Source organism: Vulpes vulpes, chromosome 2, assembly GCF_048418805.1.
Source record: "Vulpes vulpes isolate BD-2025 chromosome 2, VulVul3, whole genome shotgun sequence".
In the NCBI taxonomy this organism is placed as follows: domain Eukaryota; kingdom Metazoa; phylum Chordata; class Mammalia; order Carnivora; family Canidae; genus Vulpes; species Vulpes vulpes.
The window spans coordinates 150978804-150994740 of record NC_132781.1 but is presented as its reverse complement, the minus strand read 5'-3'; the positions used below and the strand labels follow the sequence as shown (position 1 = coordinate 150994740).

Here is a 15937-nt window from a genome sequence, read left to right as displayed (position 1 = left end):
GGCTCCTGGGCTTGGTGCCATTGAGCAGGGCCCAAGTTCTTTCCGCCCGAGGCACAGTCATAACAGCTGACAGGCACCGGCTGCTTGTGAAACTTGCCCCCTTCCTTACGTTTAGCTCATGGAATAGTCCTGTGATCACGCTCACTTTACAGAGGAGGAAACTGAGCCCCAGGGAGGTTAAGAGAGTTGCCCAGTGAGTAAGAGGCAGAGCCAGGATTAGTTCCAGGCTGGGCCTGACCCCAGAGCCCATGCCCTTGGTTGCCAGATGGCTCTCCCTGTCCCCTGGCCCCGGGATCACTGCTCTGTCCCTGCTTGTCCAGTGTGTACCAGGTGATTGTGGAGGAGGAGCGTCAGCGGAGGCTGCGTCGGGAGCCAGGCAGCCAGGACTGCTTCCCAGTACCCTTGACCTTTGACGCTGCGCTGGCACGAGGCCTGGTGCACTACTTCGGGGCGGAGCTGGCGGCCAGCAGTCTGCCAGAAGCCATGCCCTTCACGGTGGGTGACAACCAGACCTATCGAGGCTTCTGGAACCCACCGCTTGAGCCCAGGAAGGCCTACCTCATCTACTTCCAGGCAACAAGCCACCTGAAAGGGGTGAGGGACTGGCGGGGTTGTGATGGGGGCAGACTGGGGACACCTTGGAGCCATCTGAGCAGCCCCCTAGGAGGTCAGAGAACCTCTCCCCAGCCCCGCCTCCTCTCCAGAACCTCCACTCTCCTCCCCTGAGCCTCCTGACCTCAGGCTCCTTCTCTTAGAGCTATCCCCTTCCTGAGCCTTTCCGCCTAGACTCTCATATGTCGATGCCCCCAGTCTGTCCCTGCACCCCCCCTCCGCCGCCCCCGCCAGGCCCTAGTCTCTATCTCAGGCTCCTCTCTCCTCCAGGGTCCATCTCCCCAATCTGCTTTCCCCCGACCTTGAGGCCCACCACTCACCTCGTCTGGGAAGCCCTGCTCTCCTCTCGGCTCTTCCTTCCAGGGCTTTCCTCCCGAGGTGCCCCTCTTAACCAGCCTCTTGGCCACCCCCTTCCCATGCTGTTTCTTCCCCTGCTCCCCCTCCCCGAACACATTATTGCCCTCTTTTCAGGGCCCTCCCCTCCTCTCTGGGTCCCCCTCAGGCCTTCCTGTCAGGAGGGGGATCTTTAGTTACTATGAGCCCCGGACAAGTCCCAACCAGGCCCAAAGCAAGCTGCCAAAGGCTCCCCCTGGGGAGGGTTAGGTTGGGCCTTTGGCACTGCTGAGACCCCCATCTTTGCCTCCAGGAGACTCGGCTGAATTGCATCCGCATCGCCAGGAAAGGTGAGCCCCCTGGGTTCCTTCCTGGCCTTCAGCAGTGGGTTTCTCCCCTCTGGGCTCCTGGGAGGTGGGCCCTGAGCACCCAGAGCTGTGGGAACAGAGGAGGGTGGTCTGGCAGACGTGGGTCAGGAAGCATTTCCCTTCCTGGTCCCCACTGGCCCCACCTGAAGGGCTCCTTCTCCCAGACTGGGCAGTAGGCTAACTCCCTCTCCTCTGTCATGGTCACAGAGGTGGCTTTGTGGGGGCCTGGGGCAGCTCTGTGGAGGCGGAGCCATTCTGGTTGGCCCATGGTGATGGCACTGGTTCCTGTGTATGTGCCCCTTCTATTGTGGTGGGCGAGAGGTGGATCCTATAGTGCAGACAGGGAATATGGTAGGTTCCCCATTCTGAGGTGTCCTAAACAGGCCCTGGGTACCTAACTCTCTTTCCCCACTTGCTTCTCAGGAGTGCGGGATGCTGAGTCTAAAGGCCCCAGGCAGCCTCCATCCCCTCTCCACGGAAGGATGGGAGGATTTGAGAAAGAGAGGAGAGGGTCCTGATGGGGGTGCAGATGTTATAAGGGGGTACAGACATTGTAAGGATGGTGAGCTGTTGTACAGATGTTATAAGGGGGTACAGACGTTGTAAGGATGCCTGAACGGCTGCTTGTGAGCTGAGGGCAGGGGGCAGTCGTCTGCTCACGTGTGTTTATTCTTTGGGGCTCAGACCCCCAGGCAGGGGGTAGGTGGTCCCTATCTCCCCTCTGACCCATGTTCCCTTTTATTCCCCCTCAGCTGCCTGTAAGGAAAGCAAGCGACCCCTGGAGGTGTCCCAGAGATCGGAGGAGATGGGGCTCATCCTGGGCATCTGTGCGGGGGGACTTGCTGTCCTCATCCTTCTCCTGGGGGCCATCATTATCATCATCCGTAAGGGGTGAGTGAGGCCGGTGCCATGGCTCACCCCCAGCTCCCTCAGAAGCCTGGTGGGCAGAGAGGAGCAGTGGCTGGGGCCTGGGAGGGCAGCTGCCTGGTGAGTGTGGAGGGCTGCCAGCCTGGGCGTCAGGCCTGAGGACGGGCCTGAGCCAGGCAACGGGAAGCCAGAGCCGCTGTGAATGAAGCAGCCCTGGAACGGCTTGGCTGGAGCCCAGGTCTGGCTGGTGCCGGGTGCCACTGTCCAGGGAAGGGTGCTCAGTGCCTGCTGCCAAGGAGCTGTGCTGGAAGTGGCCACTGCCCTCCTGCGCCTGCTGGGCGGTTCCAGAGGGGAGGGTGTGGAGGTAACCTGACTTGAATCTCCAGCCTTCTGCAGACCTTCTGCCAACTTGTCTGCCCTGGCCATGGGGTTGTGGTGTTGATCCTGAGCAGCAGGGGTGGTGCTCACTCCCCTTCAAAGCAAGGACCTTGAGCCGCGGTTCTTCCTGGCTCATCTTGTCCTAGACCTGATACTGTTGACCCTTGTGGCGTCCTCCTGGCCCCATGACTCAGAGGAGACCTCGCTCCTGCCCTCTCCTCCCCTAGGCACCCGAGGTCTGGTGCATTTTGGAGGGATGCCTTTCCTAGGGTGTTTTGCTGTGGGCAGCAGTGAGTCCCAGCACCTCTTAGAATCCAGAACTTAGAATTCAGAGTTTCAGAAATCCAGAATTTGGGATTCTAAGAATCTCAGAATTTAGAACTGTTAGGGCTCAGAGCCCGGAAGTGAGAACTGCCTAGGAAGTTCAAAAGCATCTAATCTAGTGGTTTTCAAATCTTCTTAAAGCAACAGAACTTGTTTTCAAAACAGCACCTAAACCTCCCCTGGGAGGCCCAGTACACGGAGCAGATGAAGGCTGAGCCTGTGGTTGGAGCAGGGGTGGAGGCTTCTGAGACCTCTCTGGTTCCCTTCCTCTCCTCCCCTTCATTCCCTATCATGCAGCCCCAGGACACTGTGGTCCAAGCACCTTAATGGAAGGATGGAGATATGGAGCCCCAAGGGGACATAGACTTGTCCAAGGTCACTCAGGGGACCCTCTACCCACCTGGGCTCTGCACTGCTGCTTCTGGGCTGGTGCTGGATCTCAGGGTTGCCAGGAACAGATAAGTAGGATCAAGGGGGATGGGGGAGAGCTGATGAGGGCTTCCTTTCCTGAGGCCAGGCACTGGCAGAGAGAGACCCTCCCAGAGAGTCTGGTGATGGGTGTGCCAGTCAGGTGGCATTGGCCTGTCCAGGGCATTGAGCTGATTTTTCCCTTCCCTAGCCCCTACACGGCTTCCAGAGATAAAAAAATTTACTATCTAATGAGTATTACTATGTACCAAGGGCTTTACACACACCGTCCACTAGAGCATTAGTTACTGAGCACCTACTCTGTGCCAGGCACTGTTCTGGCACGCGGACTACATCATAGAACATTTCCTTCTTGAATACTGACCCATGAAGCAGGTCTGAGACCCTTCTCACAGATGAGGAAACTGTAATTGAACGACTTGACCGTGTCACTCGGGTAAGTGACAGGGCCTGGTTTGAACCCAGTCCTGACTCCAAAACCCGTGCTCCTGAGGGCCCGGGATGTGAAGGGCCTCACCATGGCTGGCGCACAGTAGGTGCCCAGAATTGGCAAGTTCCTGTCTTCCTCCCCTGCGGGAGACCTGGAATTTAGCTCTGGGGGTGGGATGGGGTGGGGTGGGGAGTGGGGCAGATGGTCAGGGCTGTAGGGGAGTCGTCAGATTTTGGGGGGTTGCAGGTAGTATTTGAGGCCCTAGAAATCTATCCTTCAAGGAGAGAGGATTGGCTGAGTGGAGAATATCACCCACTCAGCAGAGAACATTGTGCCCAGGAGAGGATGAGTCAGAGATGCTGCTGGATGGAGCCTCACTCCATCCAGGAAGGAAACCCTGCACTCTACACAGTTGCTACCCCATAAATCCTTCCAGGCTACCCCTGAAGCCCCTAGGATCCCCTCAGGCTCCCTTCCTTTATTCCTCTAAAAGCCATTCAGTCCCACTGTATCGCACTTCATTGCATCCCCCTAAATCCTATCCTCGCCTTCCGGGCCTACCGTGTTCCTTAGGGCTCCCCCAGTCTGCCTTGTGGGTTGTCAGGGGACAAAGCAGGTCTGGCAGAAACAGAGTGGTCACACTGAACTTCATGAACAGGTTACGAGGCTGCAGAGGGAAGGCTGACAGCCAGTCACCACCCTGTGTGTCCTTGTCAGAAGAAGGTGGTGGCCAGGGGCAAGAGTGGGTATGGAAGGCAGTGGGTGGGGAGCCAGGGGGAGGGAGGTCAGGTGCTCCATCCCACCCTGCCCTGGGGGGACAGTGAGCCTGGATGCCTCTGTATTAGGGGAACTCCCCAGGCCAGGTTGGGTCCTTTGTTCTGCTTCCAGAACCCCATGAACTCCATGCTTCTCCTTTGCAGTACTTTCTTCTCCCTCCACTTGGTCTTCCACTTATTTGTGCTTTGCTCAATTGGTTTTCTTCCCTGCTGGACTGAGAGCACCATTAAGTAGAGAAGTTTCTGTCCTGTTGGCTGTGTATCCCCAGGGTCTGGGCTTGGGGAGTGAGGTCCTCCTGACACCCCTAGCTCCCAGCTCAGCAGCAGGAGGGAGGCAGGGGGAGCTGGGCTGACAGCGGGGGCCCCTTGGGCGGGGTCATTATTAATCTCACTCATTTGGAGGAGGCTATGGATGCTCATAGAGGTGGAGTTCTTTTATTTATTTTTCCTCTTTATTGATTACTCAATTCAATGCAATATTTATTGGGGGATTATAATGTCCTGGGCACTGTCCTAGACCCCTGGATCCAGCAGTAGGCAAGAGAGACAAGGATGCTGCTCTCTTGTGCCTTGTAGCTCATGTGGAGCCTGGAGTTAAACCAGAAACAGTGCAAATGGGTAATTACAAATTGTGAAAAGAACAGGGTGCTGTAGTGGGGGTGCAGAGAGAGGGTAAAAGTGACACAATAGAGTTGGCGATTATGGGGGAGCCTTTTGGGAGGCTCTTGAAAAGTCATGACATTATAACTGAGACCAGAATGCCATTCTTTCAGCCATTCCCCTCCTCTTCGGGGGGGCCCCCCATGACCAGCCATGGACCTGCACCTGCCCCACCCTCCTTTCCTGGGATGGCTGTGAGGCCTTCAGGCACTCCCCTGCCCTCTCTGGGCCCCAGCCTTCACTCTTCTCTCCTCCCCTTCCCCCAGTCTGCAGGATTTCCCTGGTGGAAGGCCATTCACTGGCGTCCCTGCTGGCGGGGTGGTGTGGGGACAGGTGAATGGAGGAGCCGTAGATGTGTCTGGATGGGACTTCAGGAGGGGGCTGGTCTGGGGGTCAGGGTCCTGTGATCTGCCCTGGGCTGACCATAACTCTCTGGGACTCAGCTTCCCCACCTGCCAAGTGGGATCAGACCCAAGCTATGCTTTGGGTGTCCAGAGGGGGTGGCCTGGCTCCTCTGAAGGACCCCACACTCAGGGGCAGTCTGGGTTGGGGAGAGCAGGCCTCCCCTCTGCCCTGGAGTCCAGCTGGAGCCCTTTCCTCCTGCCTCCACCCCCGGCCAGGGTCCCTCCCAGGCACAGGTGTATGCAGGGGGCTGAGCCCTCAGGGGCAGAGGGGCCTGCAGGTGTGAGTGACATTGGGCCTGAGGGGTGGGGGGTGTTGGGGAGAGCCCAGTCACCTGTGAGTGCCTGAGGGAGGGTGTCTGTGTGTGAGTGTGCGCATCTGTGCGGCAGTGTGTTTGTGAATATACACCTGTGCCTGTGTCCCGTGAGTGTGTGTCATTGTGTGTGTTCCAGTACGTGTATACAAGTGTCTGCATGTGTGTATGTCTGTGCGGTGCATGAGTGTGTCAGTGCTGGTCTCTGTATGCGTGAATGCGGATGTATCCACACGAGTGTGTCTGTGTGAGTGTGCCAGCGTGCGTATTTCTGTGTCTGTGTGTGTGTGACTGTGAAAGCTCTGTTTCCCCAGGCCCTTTCCCCCCCTCCTCCCTCCAGCGGCAGGCTTGGGGAAGGTTCTGGAAGGGGCCTCAGGTCTTGGTTTTCAACGACTGAGCCCAGCCAGCCCTTGGGACGGGGAAGGTCCTTCCGACCCGTCCAGTCCCTGGCCAGCGCCGCCCCAGCACAGCAAGCACCAGGCCCCCCTCTGCTGGCTGGTGCCGCCCTCGGCCCACCTTGTGGCAGGACCAGGGGCCCAACTGTGCTGTTCTCTTTGCACGCTGCCAGGAGGGACCACTATGCCTACTCCTACTACCCGTAAGTAGCTCGGCGCCACCCCCGTGGGCCCGGTGTCCTCCCCGTGTGGAGGGCCTCGCACGGCTCCCTCTCCAGGGTCCACGGTCGTGCACGTGTGTGCGTGTCACAGGCAGGCCTGTCCCCACCCTGGCAGCTGTCCCCACGGTGCACACGGCTCTCAGGTCCCCACGAGCCCCCTCCAGCCTGGCGGCCTCGGGCTCTTCAGACCCACCTGTCTGGGCGCTTCTCTGTGGGCTCAGGTCTTCACACAGAATCCTCACTGCCACCCTGAGAAGCGGCCCTGTGATCCTCCCCGTGTTACTGATGAGGAGACCGAGGCCCAGAGAGGTTAAGGGACTCGTCAGAGGTCACAGCAAGTGCCAGAGCTCGGTGACCCCCCGGGCCCCATCTGACTCCCTGGTCTCCTGGTGGTTCTCTGACTCTGCAAGCCTTCCAGAACATTCCCTGCACCTGTGCCTCTTCTCCCTCCGTGCAGAGCAGGCTCAGGTGGCCCCAGAACAGCCCAGGGGACGGTGGCCTCCCAGCCCCTCCTCCTGGGCCCTCTACTTGCATGGATGTTGCCCAGGGTCCACTGGCTTCTCCAGCGAGCGAACCCCAGGGACTCAGGGGAGCCTCCAGGGGCCTTTACAGGACCCGCCTGGAGGCGGCCGGCGGCCCTCTCTGCCCGGGCAGCTCCTGTTTGAACCTAAGTGCAGGACATTTCCGAGCGTCCGCGTCACGTTCCGTGTGCTGACTGTCCCCCGAGGCCAGCTGGCGGCCGGCAGAGCTCGGGGTCCCTCTGGCTTCTGGCTCCTGTGGGTCTGGGTGGTTGGTGCTCGGAGCTCCCCCACCAGGGGAACCGAGGGGCCGGGCGGGGACGGAGCCCTCGGGCAGCCCTGGAGCCTGCCTCTGGCCGCCTGGCTGCTGTGCTCTGTCCGCGGGCCTCTGTCTGTCCTCTGGGTGGTTTGCTGGTGTGTGCCTGTCCCTCCCTTGCTCTGTCCCCTTCCCTGTCTCTCTCCTCATTGTTGTCCCTGTACTGTCCCTCCCCCTCCCCTCCTCCTCCTCTCAGCCTCCTATTCCCTTGTCCCCTCCTCACCCCCCTCCCCATCCCCCTTTCCCCCTCCACTTTCTCTCTAATGTCCACTGTCAAGGTCACAGCTGCAGAGGCTTCTCCACCTGCCCACCAAGGGGTCCTGGGCTCTGCCCTGGGCCACAGTGAGGGTGATGCCCAGAGCCTGGTGGTTAGGGCATGCAGGGGTCATCCAGTCTTCCCCTACCCCAGACAGCTCTTGAGCAGGGATAGATTGATTAGAGTTTGCCTATCTGGAAAGATCCCTTCCTTGGCCTCTTTATCTCCACTGATGGTCAAGATTCCTGAGCCCTCTTAACCCAGAAGTCGTCTCTCGAGTCTACCCCTCATCCTGCATGCTGTTGGGCCCGGCAGGGTGAATGGCCATCTCATCTTAAGCCTTCCCTGTGATTGGGCCTCTGGCTCCACAGGTCTCAAGACGGGTCTCAAGACATGTCCCAAGTTACTTGCTCTTTCCGTTTTGCTCAGCTCCTTGGGCATGGAGCTACGCCCCCTGTGCTTCCTCCCCTTCCCTCGGAGTCCTGTGGAGTCACAAACTGCCATCCTCATCTGTAAAACTGGGCTGGAGGCCTGGACTGTGCAGGGCCTTGTGCTAGGGGCGTCTTCCCAGGCCTCTTCCCAGTCCTCTCAGGAGGGACCCGGCCTCTTGCCTTTTCCCTCGGCTGCTTCCAGTGGCTGCATGGACGGGAGGGCGGTGGCAGGAATATGGAGCCTGTGTGGATCTCTTTACATGTCTTATGTGGCCCGTGGTGGGACCATCCTGGGGGTTCTGGGTATAGGAAAACTAGTTGGAGTTCATTCCCTGCCCAGAGAAAGAGTCCTGAGCACTGGCTAAGCAGCGGCCAGACTCTCTGCCATGAAGGGGGAATATAGTCCACCCCCATGTGGGGTTCTCAGGGCACATGTTTGATGAGGATGGCGGAAAGGAGGAGGGATCTGAGGGCGTGCTGGGGCTGGAGCTGGGGCAGTCATCTTCCTAGTTTGGATGGGGTGACTGCTGTGACACCAAAATAGTCCCAGAGTGACTACCCTTCCCATTTCCTGAGCCCTCCAGGCCAGTGACAGGAGCCAGGTCCCAGCCTGATGCTACTGCTGCTCCATCCCTTGTTCTCAGCAGAGGTCCCCAGGGTCTCTGCCCAGTCCCTCATAGGGGTTAGGATGGGCAGCTGAGCAGAGCCCTCTGGTGAGCAGAGCCCTCTCAGTATTTAGAGATGCTTCTAGAATGCCACCTAGCCTCAAGGCCCCCTGACTGTGGGGCCTCCCCATCCACCTCTGGGTGTTGTCCTGCCCAGCTCAGCACCCATGGCTCTTGTCAACCCCTCTCTGCAGGAAACCGGTGAACATGACCAAGGCCACTGTCAACTACCGCCAGGAGAAGACCCACATGATGAGTGCCGTGGACCGGAGCTTCACGGACCAGAGCACCCTGCAGGAGGACGAGCGGCTGGGCCTCTCCTTCATGGACACCCATGGCTATAGCCCCCGAGGTAAGTGCCTGACCCTCCTGCCCTTCCCCATGGCTGTGGGATTCCATGCCTGAGCCAGTAGCACCGAGCCCCTCTGATGAGTTCTGTTAACACCTCAAACCCCAAATGAAGCATCTGTCGTGCTCCTGCTGGGTACCAGTCCTGGCACTGGCAATGCAGAGGAGGCACGGGTATTACTTTTGCATTGGAGGAGCTTTAGGAAAATGGAGGAGTAGACTCACAGGGGAGGAATACAAGGTCATATGCTGATTGTGGAAAGTGCTCTGGGGACTGAGAGAAAGGAGTGGTGCTGTGTGATCAGAGGGAGCTAGAGCAGTCTTGAGCCTGTTGAGCACCTGCTGCGGGAGAGGCAGGGGACCAGTGGTTAAGAAAGATTGCTCTGGAGTCAGACAGACCTGGGTTACATCTCACATCCCCTTGGCTGTGTGACCTGGGGCAAACTGCTCAACCTCTCTGGATGTCTGCTTCCTCAGGTACAAAACAGGGCTAAAGATCATCTCTGCCGGTAGGTGTGCTGGAACACTGAGTTGGCTATTACATCATATAGTTAGTGCTGAGCCCAGCATGCAGGCAGGATATGGTGAATTAGTACCTCCTCACACATCTTTTTATTTTATTTAGTGTTGATTTGTACAAAAGAAAATATCTAACGTTTGTGGAAGTCACGCAGTGATAATACAACAAATACCGGTGAATTAAGACATCTTCTGGGTGTCCCTCCCTAAGGATATGCCCTCCATTCTTCTTAGACATAAACACCCCCCTGAAATTTGTTATTTCAAATTAGACAAATTTAATTTGTCTGTTATTTCCTTACTTTTGGAGAGTAGGTTTACCATGGTACATGCATCCCCAATGTATTATATAGCTTTGCTCGTTTTGGGGCTTTGTAAAAATGCAGTCACGCTATTTCTCAGCTCAGCATTGTGTTTCTCCTATTTGCCCAGGTGGAGGTTTCACTGTGTTTTTTTTTTTTGTTTTCTCTGATGTATAGTTTTCCATTATGTGAATGTATCGCACTTTATTTCTCCCTTCCTCCATCCAGTGACATCTCATTTGCTTCCAGTTTTCTTGTTATTACAAATGAGGCTGCTCTGAATGTTCTTAACTGGATCTCCAGATGCACCTGCAATAGGATGTATGCGAAGCAGCCAGCAGGAGTGTGTGCTGGCTCCCCTCTGGAAGATGGAACCGAGCTGTGTCCCAGAGTGGCTTCGCCTGTGCTCACGGCCAGCAGCAGCGACACAGAGCTTCTGCTGCTCTGCGGCAAGCTCAGAATTTGCCAGGCTTCTTCCCTTTTGCCAAACTAGTTTGTATAAAATGGTGATTCTCTATAGTCTTAATTTGCATTTCTCTGATTACTAATGAGGTTGAGTATAGTTTCAAATCATTATTGGCCATTCAGCTTTCTTTTTTCCTGAAATGCCTGTTCATGCCTTTTACCTAATTTTCTATTAGGTTTTCTGTTGCTTTCTTAGTGGTTCTTAGGAGTTCTTTATATATTTAGGATGATAATCACTTTTCACTGATGAATTGCAAATATCTTCTCTCAATTTGTGGCTCATCTTCGCAGGTTATTTATAGTGTCTTTGGAGGAACACGTTTTTATTTTAATTTAGTTGAGTTCATCAGTCTTTTACTTTTTGATTTCTACTTTTTGTGTTTCCTTCAAGAATGCTTCCTTTGCAGGGTCATAAAATATTTTTTACTTTTTTCCAAACCTTTTTATATTTTTGCATTGCACATTTCAATCTTTATCCATCTGTGATTGATTTTTGTGTGTCATAGGAATGAAGGATTTTCTTTTTTTATAATTTATTTATTTAATTTTTTTCTGTAGCAACTCATGTCCTAGCTTCTGTTACACTTTGTACTTTTTTCTTTCTTTTTTTTTAAGATTAAAATTTTTAAAAAATTTATTCATGATAGACAGAATGAGAGAGAGAGAGAGAGAGGCAGAGACACAGGCAGAGGGAGAAGCAGGCTCCATGCCGGGAGCCGGATGCGGGACTCGATCCCAGGACTCCAGGATCACGCCCTGGGCCAAAGGCAGGCGCTGAATCGCTGAGCCACCCAAGGATCCCCCTTTTACGAGATTTTGTTTATTCATGAGAGACAGAGAGAGAGAGGCAGAGACATAGGCAGAGAGAGAAGCAGGCTCCCCATGAGGAGCCTGATTCAGGACTCAATCCCAGGACCCCAGGATCATGCCCTGAGCCAAAGGCAGATGCTCAACCACTGAGCCACCCAGGTGTCCCTATACTTTGTACTTTCATCATTCGTTGTGGAGCCACTCTCTTCGGAGACCATGCTTCTGTATGTTGGTAGGTTGTTTTTTGGCTCCTCATTCTCTTTGATGGGCTGATTTGGTCATTGGTATGTCTGTTGATACCTCATTACCTCATTGCTAGAGTTCTCTAAGTCTTGGTGTCTGAGACATCGCATTCTCGCGGCTTTGCTCCTCATCAGGGATGTCTTGGCTATTATTTGTCCTCATTCTCTTTCTCTTATGTTTTATTGATTGATTGATTGTGTACAAGCAGGGTGGCAGAGAGGCAGATGGAGAGGGAAAGAGAGAATCTCAAGCAGGCTCCATGCTTGGTGGAAGCCTGATGTGGGGCTTGATCTCACAACCCTGAGATCACGACCAGAGCCGAAATCAAGAGTTGGATGCTGAACCGATTGAACCACCCACGCTTCCCTCTTTCTCATATATTTTAGAATCATCTTTTCAAGTTACTTGGAAAACTTTGTTGGGTGGATTTGTATCAGATGTTTGGATCAATCTAGGGAGAACTGAGATCAATCTGGGGAGAACTGACATCTGAAATTGTGCATCCAAGAAGGGGATATATATCACCCTATATATTTAGGTCTTGAGTGTCTTTCAGTGATTTTCTCCATAAAATTCTGCACCTCTTTTGTTAGATGTACCCTCAGGTCCCTTGTATTTTTGATTTCCATTGCAAATCGTACATTGTGTGGGTGTGTGCAGTAAAATACAACTAACGTGGAATTTACCATCTTAACTGTTCTTAAGTGTGGGGTTTGGTGGTATTAAACACATGCATAATGTGCAGCCATCACCATTATCCAGCCCCCTAGCTCTGTTCATCTTGTGAAACTGAAACTCTGTTCCCATGAAGCGGTAACTCCCCATTCCTGCCTCTTCCCAGCCCCCAGCAACCACCATTCTACTTGCCGTGTCTGTGAATTTGACTACTCTAATTATCTCATATACGTGGAATCATAGAGCATTTGTCTTTTTTGTGACTGGCTCATGTCACTTAGCTGAATGTTTTCAAGCTTCTTTCATCATGTAGCATTTTTCAAAATTTTTTTCCTTCTTAAGGCTAATGAATATTCTGTGGCATGTATGTACCATATTTTGCTTATTCATTCATCCACCCATGGACATGTAGATTGCTTCCATTTTTTAGCTTTTGTGAAGAATGCTGCTGTGAACATAACTATAACATGTATCTTTTTGAGACCCTAATTCAATTCTTTTGGGTACACAGCCAGAAGTAGAATTGCTGGATCATATGGTAATTCTATTTTTAATTTTTTGAGCAACCACCATACAGATTTCCAGTGGCCGTGCTGTCTGGCATTCCCTCCAGCAGTGCACAGGGGCTCCAGTTTCTCCACATCCTTGTAATTCTGGTTATTTTCTGGGTTTTTGTTTTTGTTTTTGTTTTTGATAGTAGCCATTCCGGTGGTTGTTGAAGTGGTATCTCACTGAAGTTTTGATCTGCATTTCTCTAATGATGAGTGCTGTCACCTTGAGCATGTGCCATTTGTGTATCTTCTTTAGAGAAATATCTCTTCCAGCCCTTTGCCCATTTTTGATTTGGGTTTTTTATTTCTTTGTTGTAGAGTTTTAAGAGTTCTCTCCGTATTTTAGGTATTAATCCCTTAGCAGATATATGCTTTGTACACATTTTCTCCTCTTCTCAGATTGCCTTTTTACTCTGTGGACTGTGTCTTTCGTTGCACGAAACTGTAAAAATTTTCATGAGGTCCAGTTTGTCCATTTTTCTCTCTTGTTGCCTATGCTTTTGGTGTCATAGCCAAGAAATCATTGTCAAACCCATTGTTATGAAGCTTTTGTCCTCTGTTTTCTTCTAAGAGTTTAAAAAAATTATCTTTAAAAACAATTATTATGATTATGATTATTTTGGAGAAACAAAGAGCATGTGAGTGGGGGTGGAGGAGGGGCAGTATCTGGAGAGGGAATCTCAAGCAGGCTCTATGTTCAGTGTAAAGCCCAATGTGGGGTTTGATCTCATGATTCTGAGATCATGACATGAGCCAAAGTCAAGAGTCAGATGGGCACTCAACCGACAGAGCCACCCAAGTGTCCCTCTTCTAAGAGTTTTATAGTGTTGGGCCTTACATTGAGGTCTTTGATCTAGTTTGAGTTAATTTCTGTATATAGTGTGAGGTAATGGTCCAAATCCTTTTTTTTTCATGTGGATGTCCAGTTTTCCCAAGATAAATGGTACACTTTTAAAATATTGCATTTCTAATGGCTGCTCATATAGAGAAATATAGTTGATTTTTAATATATATGTGTGTGTATATATATAAAACATATCCATGGTCCTTGATAACCTTATTTATTAATTTTCATTTGTCTGTAGAATCTTTCAGGTTTTCTGAGTATGATCAAAGGGTCTGTAAATACAGACTATTTTGTTTCTTCTGTCTCATTTCCTTTCCTTTTCTGCATGGCACTGTCTGGGACCTTCAGCACTGGGTTGGATGGAAGTGGTAATAGCAGGAATCCTTGTCTTGTTATCCTGATTTTTTAAAAAAGATTTTATTTATTTATTCATGAGAAACACAGAGAGAGGCAGTAACATACGCAGAGGGAGAAGCAGGCTCCCTATGGGGAACCTGAGGCGGGACTGGATCCCAGGACTCTGGGATCATGCCCTGAGCCAAAGGCAGACGCTCAGCCACTGAGCCACCCAGGTATCCCTTGTTTTCCTGATTTTAAAAGAAATTCTTCTGACATTAAACACTGAGAATGAAGTTTGCTACAGTTTTTGGTAGAAATGTTTTATCAGGTTAACAAGTTTTAGTTTTTAGTTTCAGGTTTTAGTTTGCTAAGAGGTTTTATTGAAACGCGCATTAAACTTTTTTTGTTTTAATAAGGTTAACAAGGTGAGGGACATTTTCAGATTTTCTAAAGTTAAAATAATCTTCAGTGCCTGGCATAAATTCAGCCTGGTCATGATGCATTGTATTTTTTATGTCTTGTTGGATTCAGTATAGGTATCATATTGTTCAAGATTTCAAAGCTGTATTCAAGAGTGGGATTGGCCCATGATTTTTTTCCTTTTTGTGCTATTCTTGTCTGGTTTTTAGTATCAAGATTCTGTTAGCCTTGTAAAATGCACTGAGGTCTCTTCTCTTTTTTCCTTATTATGAAAGATGGGAATGATTGTCATCTTGAAAGTTTGGTGGAATTCACCTGTAAAATAATCTTTTCCTCTGTTTTCTTTGTGGAAAATTTTTAAACTTTTAATTCAGTTTATTTAAAGGAGCCAAGGACTATTGAAATTTCCTATTTTTTTCCAAACAGTTTTAGTAAGTGATTATTTGTCTAGGAATTTGCCCATTTTGTGTAAGTTTTCAAACTCACAGACGTGCAGGTATTTATCATGTTGTCCTTGTGATCTTCCTCATTAAACTCTCACCCAGCCCAGCAAGGTAGCTATTATCAACTCATCTTACACGTGAGAAAACAGAGGGGTTCAGAGACAGGAAGTCACTTGTCAAACAGCCAGGAAGTGGCAGAGCTGGAATTTAAATGCAGGTCTCTTTGAGCTGCAAAGAGCTGTTTTCCATCTTGTGCTGGGCCTTCAGCATGGCATGGGCAGGATTTGGACAGGCAGCAATGGGAAAAGAAGGGCATGCCTGGGTGAGGCAACAGCATGAGTGGGTGAGCACATGCAGCGGTGTGATTGGCGGGAAATTCAAGTGGGTGTCGGGGAGAGTGGGAAGTGGGGGCAGTGTGGGTGTGTGCCTTGCTGCTGAGTCACGTTGAGAGATCCAGAGGGGCAGGATGCTTGGGCTCTGCCTCCAGCCAGATCATTGACAGCCGGGGTGATGTGGCCTAGGGAAGTCAGGCCCAGGCTAATTGCCATGTGGTTGGTGGGAACAATCAGTGCTGCTGGGGTCTCAAGAAGATGCACCTTTGGGTCGAGGTGGTGACAGTGTGGGCTGGGCTGGACAGGACAGGGCTGCTGGGAAGGAGGCGAGTGGGACAGGCTATGGCAGATGTCTGTTCAGGGGACAGGGGCTATGGGTCAGCCCCTTTTCTCTCTCTCTCTCCACACCCTATGCTGGTCTAGCCTCCACTCCCTTCTTTGCTTTCCAAACAGAGGAGCCCAGATTTTTGTGGTGTGGAATTCTGCCATGTTGATTTCGATGCGTCCTCAGTCTGTGAATTTTTACCATGGGTATTTTTGATGCTGAGTAAATGGTGTGAGGAAGCTGTCTGGGATGTTGCCAGGATGTGGCAATGGACCCTCCCCCCCCCCAACCTCTGTGTCTGAAATCCTGCCTGTGAAAACCCTCAGCCCCTTCTAAGCCCTGTGCATCTGGAGCTCTTCACCCCTATGGATGCCAGTGGGTTCCACCTGCCAAATGGTTTGTCATTAAGTGCTAGATCCTTTTCATCACTGTGAATTCTTGTTTATCAGGAAGAAAGAAACAGAGAAAGCAGGGTAGACAACAGGGCCCAGGTTTGAATCCTATGCTGCTGCTTAATGACCAGGTAACTTACCCTTTGTCAGCCTTGGTTTCCTCATTTGGATTGGGGATAACAGTAGTGCTTATATCATAAGAACAGTCTATTTTTTTTTTAAGATTTAAAAA

The 15937-nt window shown here is 51.7% G+C and overlaps 1 protein-coding gene across 12 annotated transcripts in view; it reads left to right on the top strand.

The window, feature by feature from the left end:
- PTPRU (protein tyrosine phosphatase receptor type U) overlaps positions 1-15937 on the top strand; it is a 78385-nt gene that overhangs the window by 38365 nt on the left and 24083 nt on the right. For 6 of the 12 annotated variants that reach the window (XM_072750499.1, XM_072750498.1, XM_072750506.1 and 3 more), the window contains exons 12-16: positions 321-594; positions 1259-1295; positions 2066-2204; positions 6461-6490; positions 8889-9046. In XM_072750499.1, the coding sequence (XP_072606600.1) occupies positions 321-594; positions 1259-1295; positions 2066-2204; positions 6461-6490; positions 8889-9046 (638 nt within the window). The remainder of the gene's footprint in view (positions 1-320; positions 595-1258; positions 1296-2065; positions 2205-6460; positions 6491-8888; positions 9047-15937) is intronic. The other 6 variants (XM_072750502.1, XM_072750500.1, XM_072750507.1 and 3 more) reach the window with 2 other exon arrangements.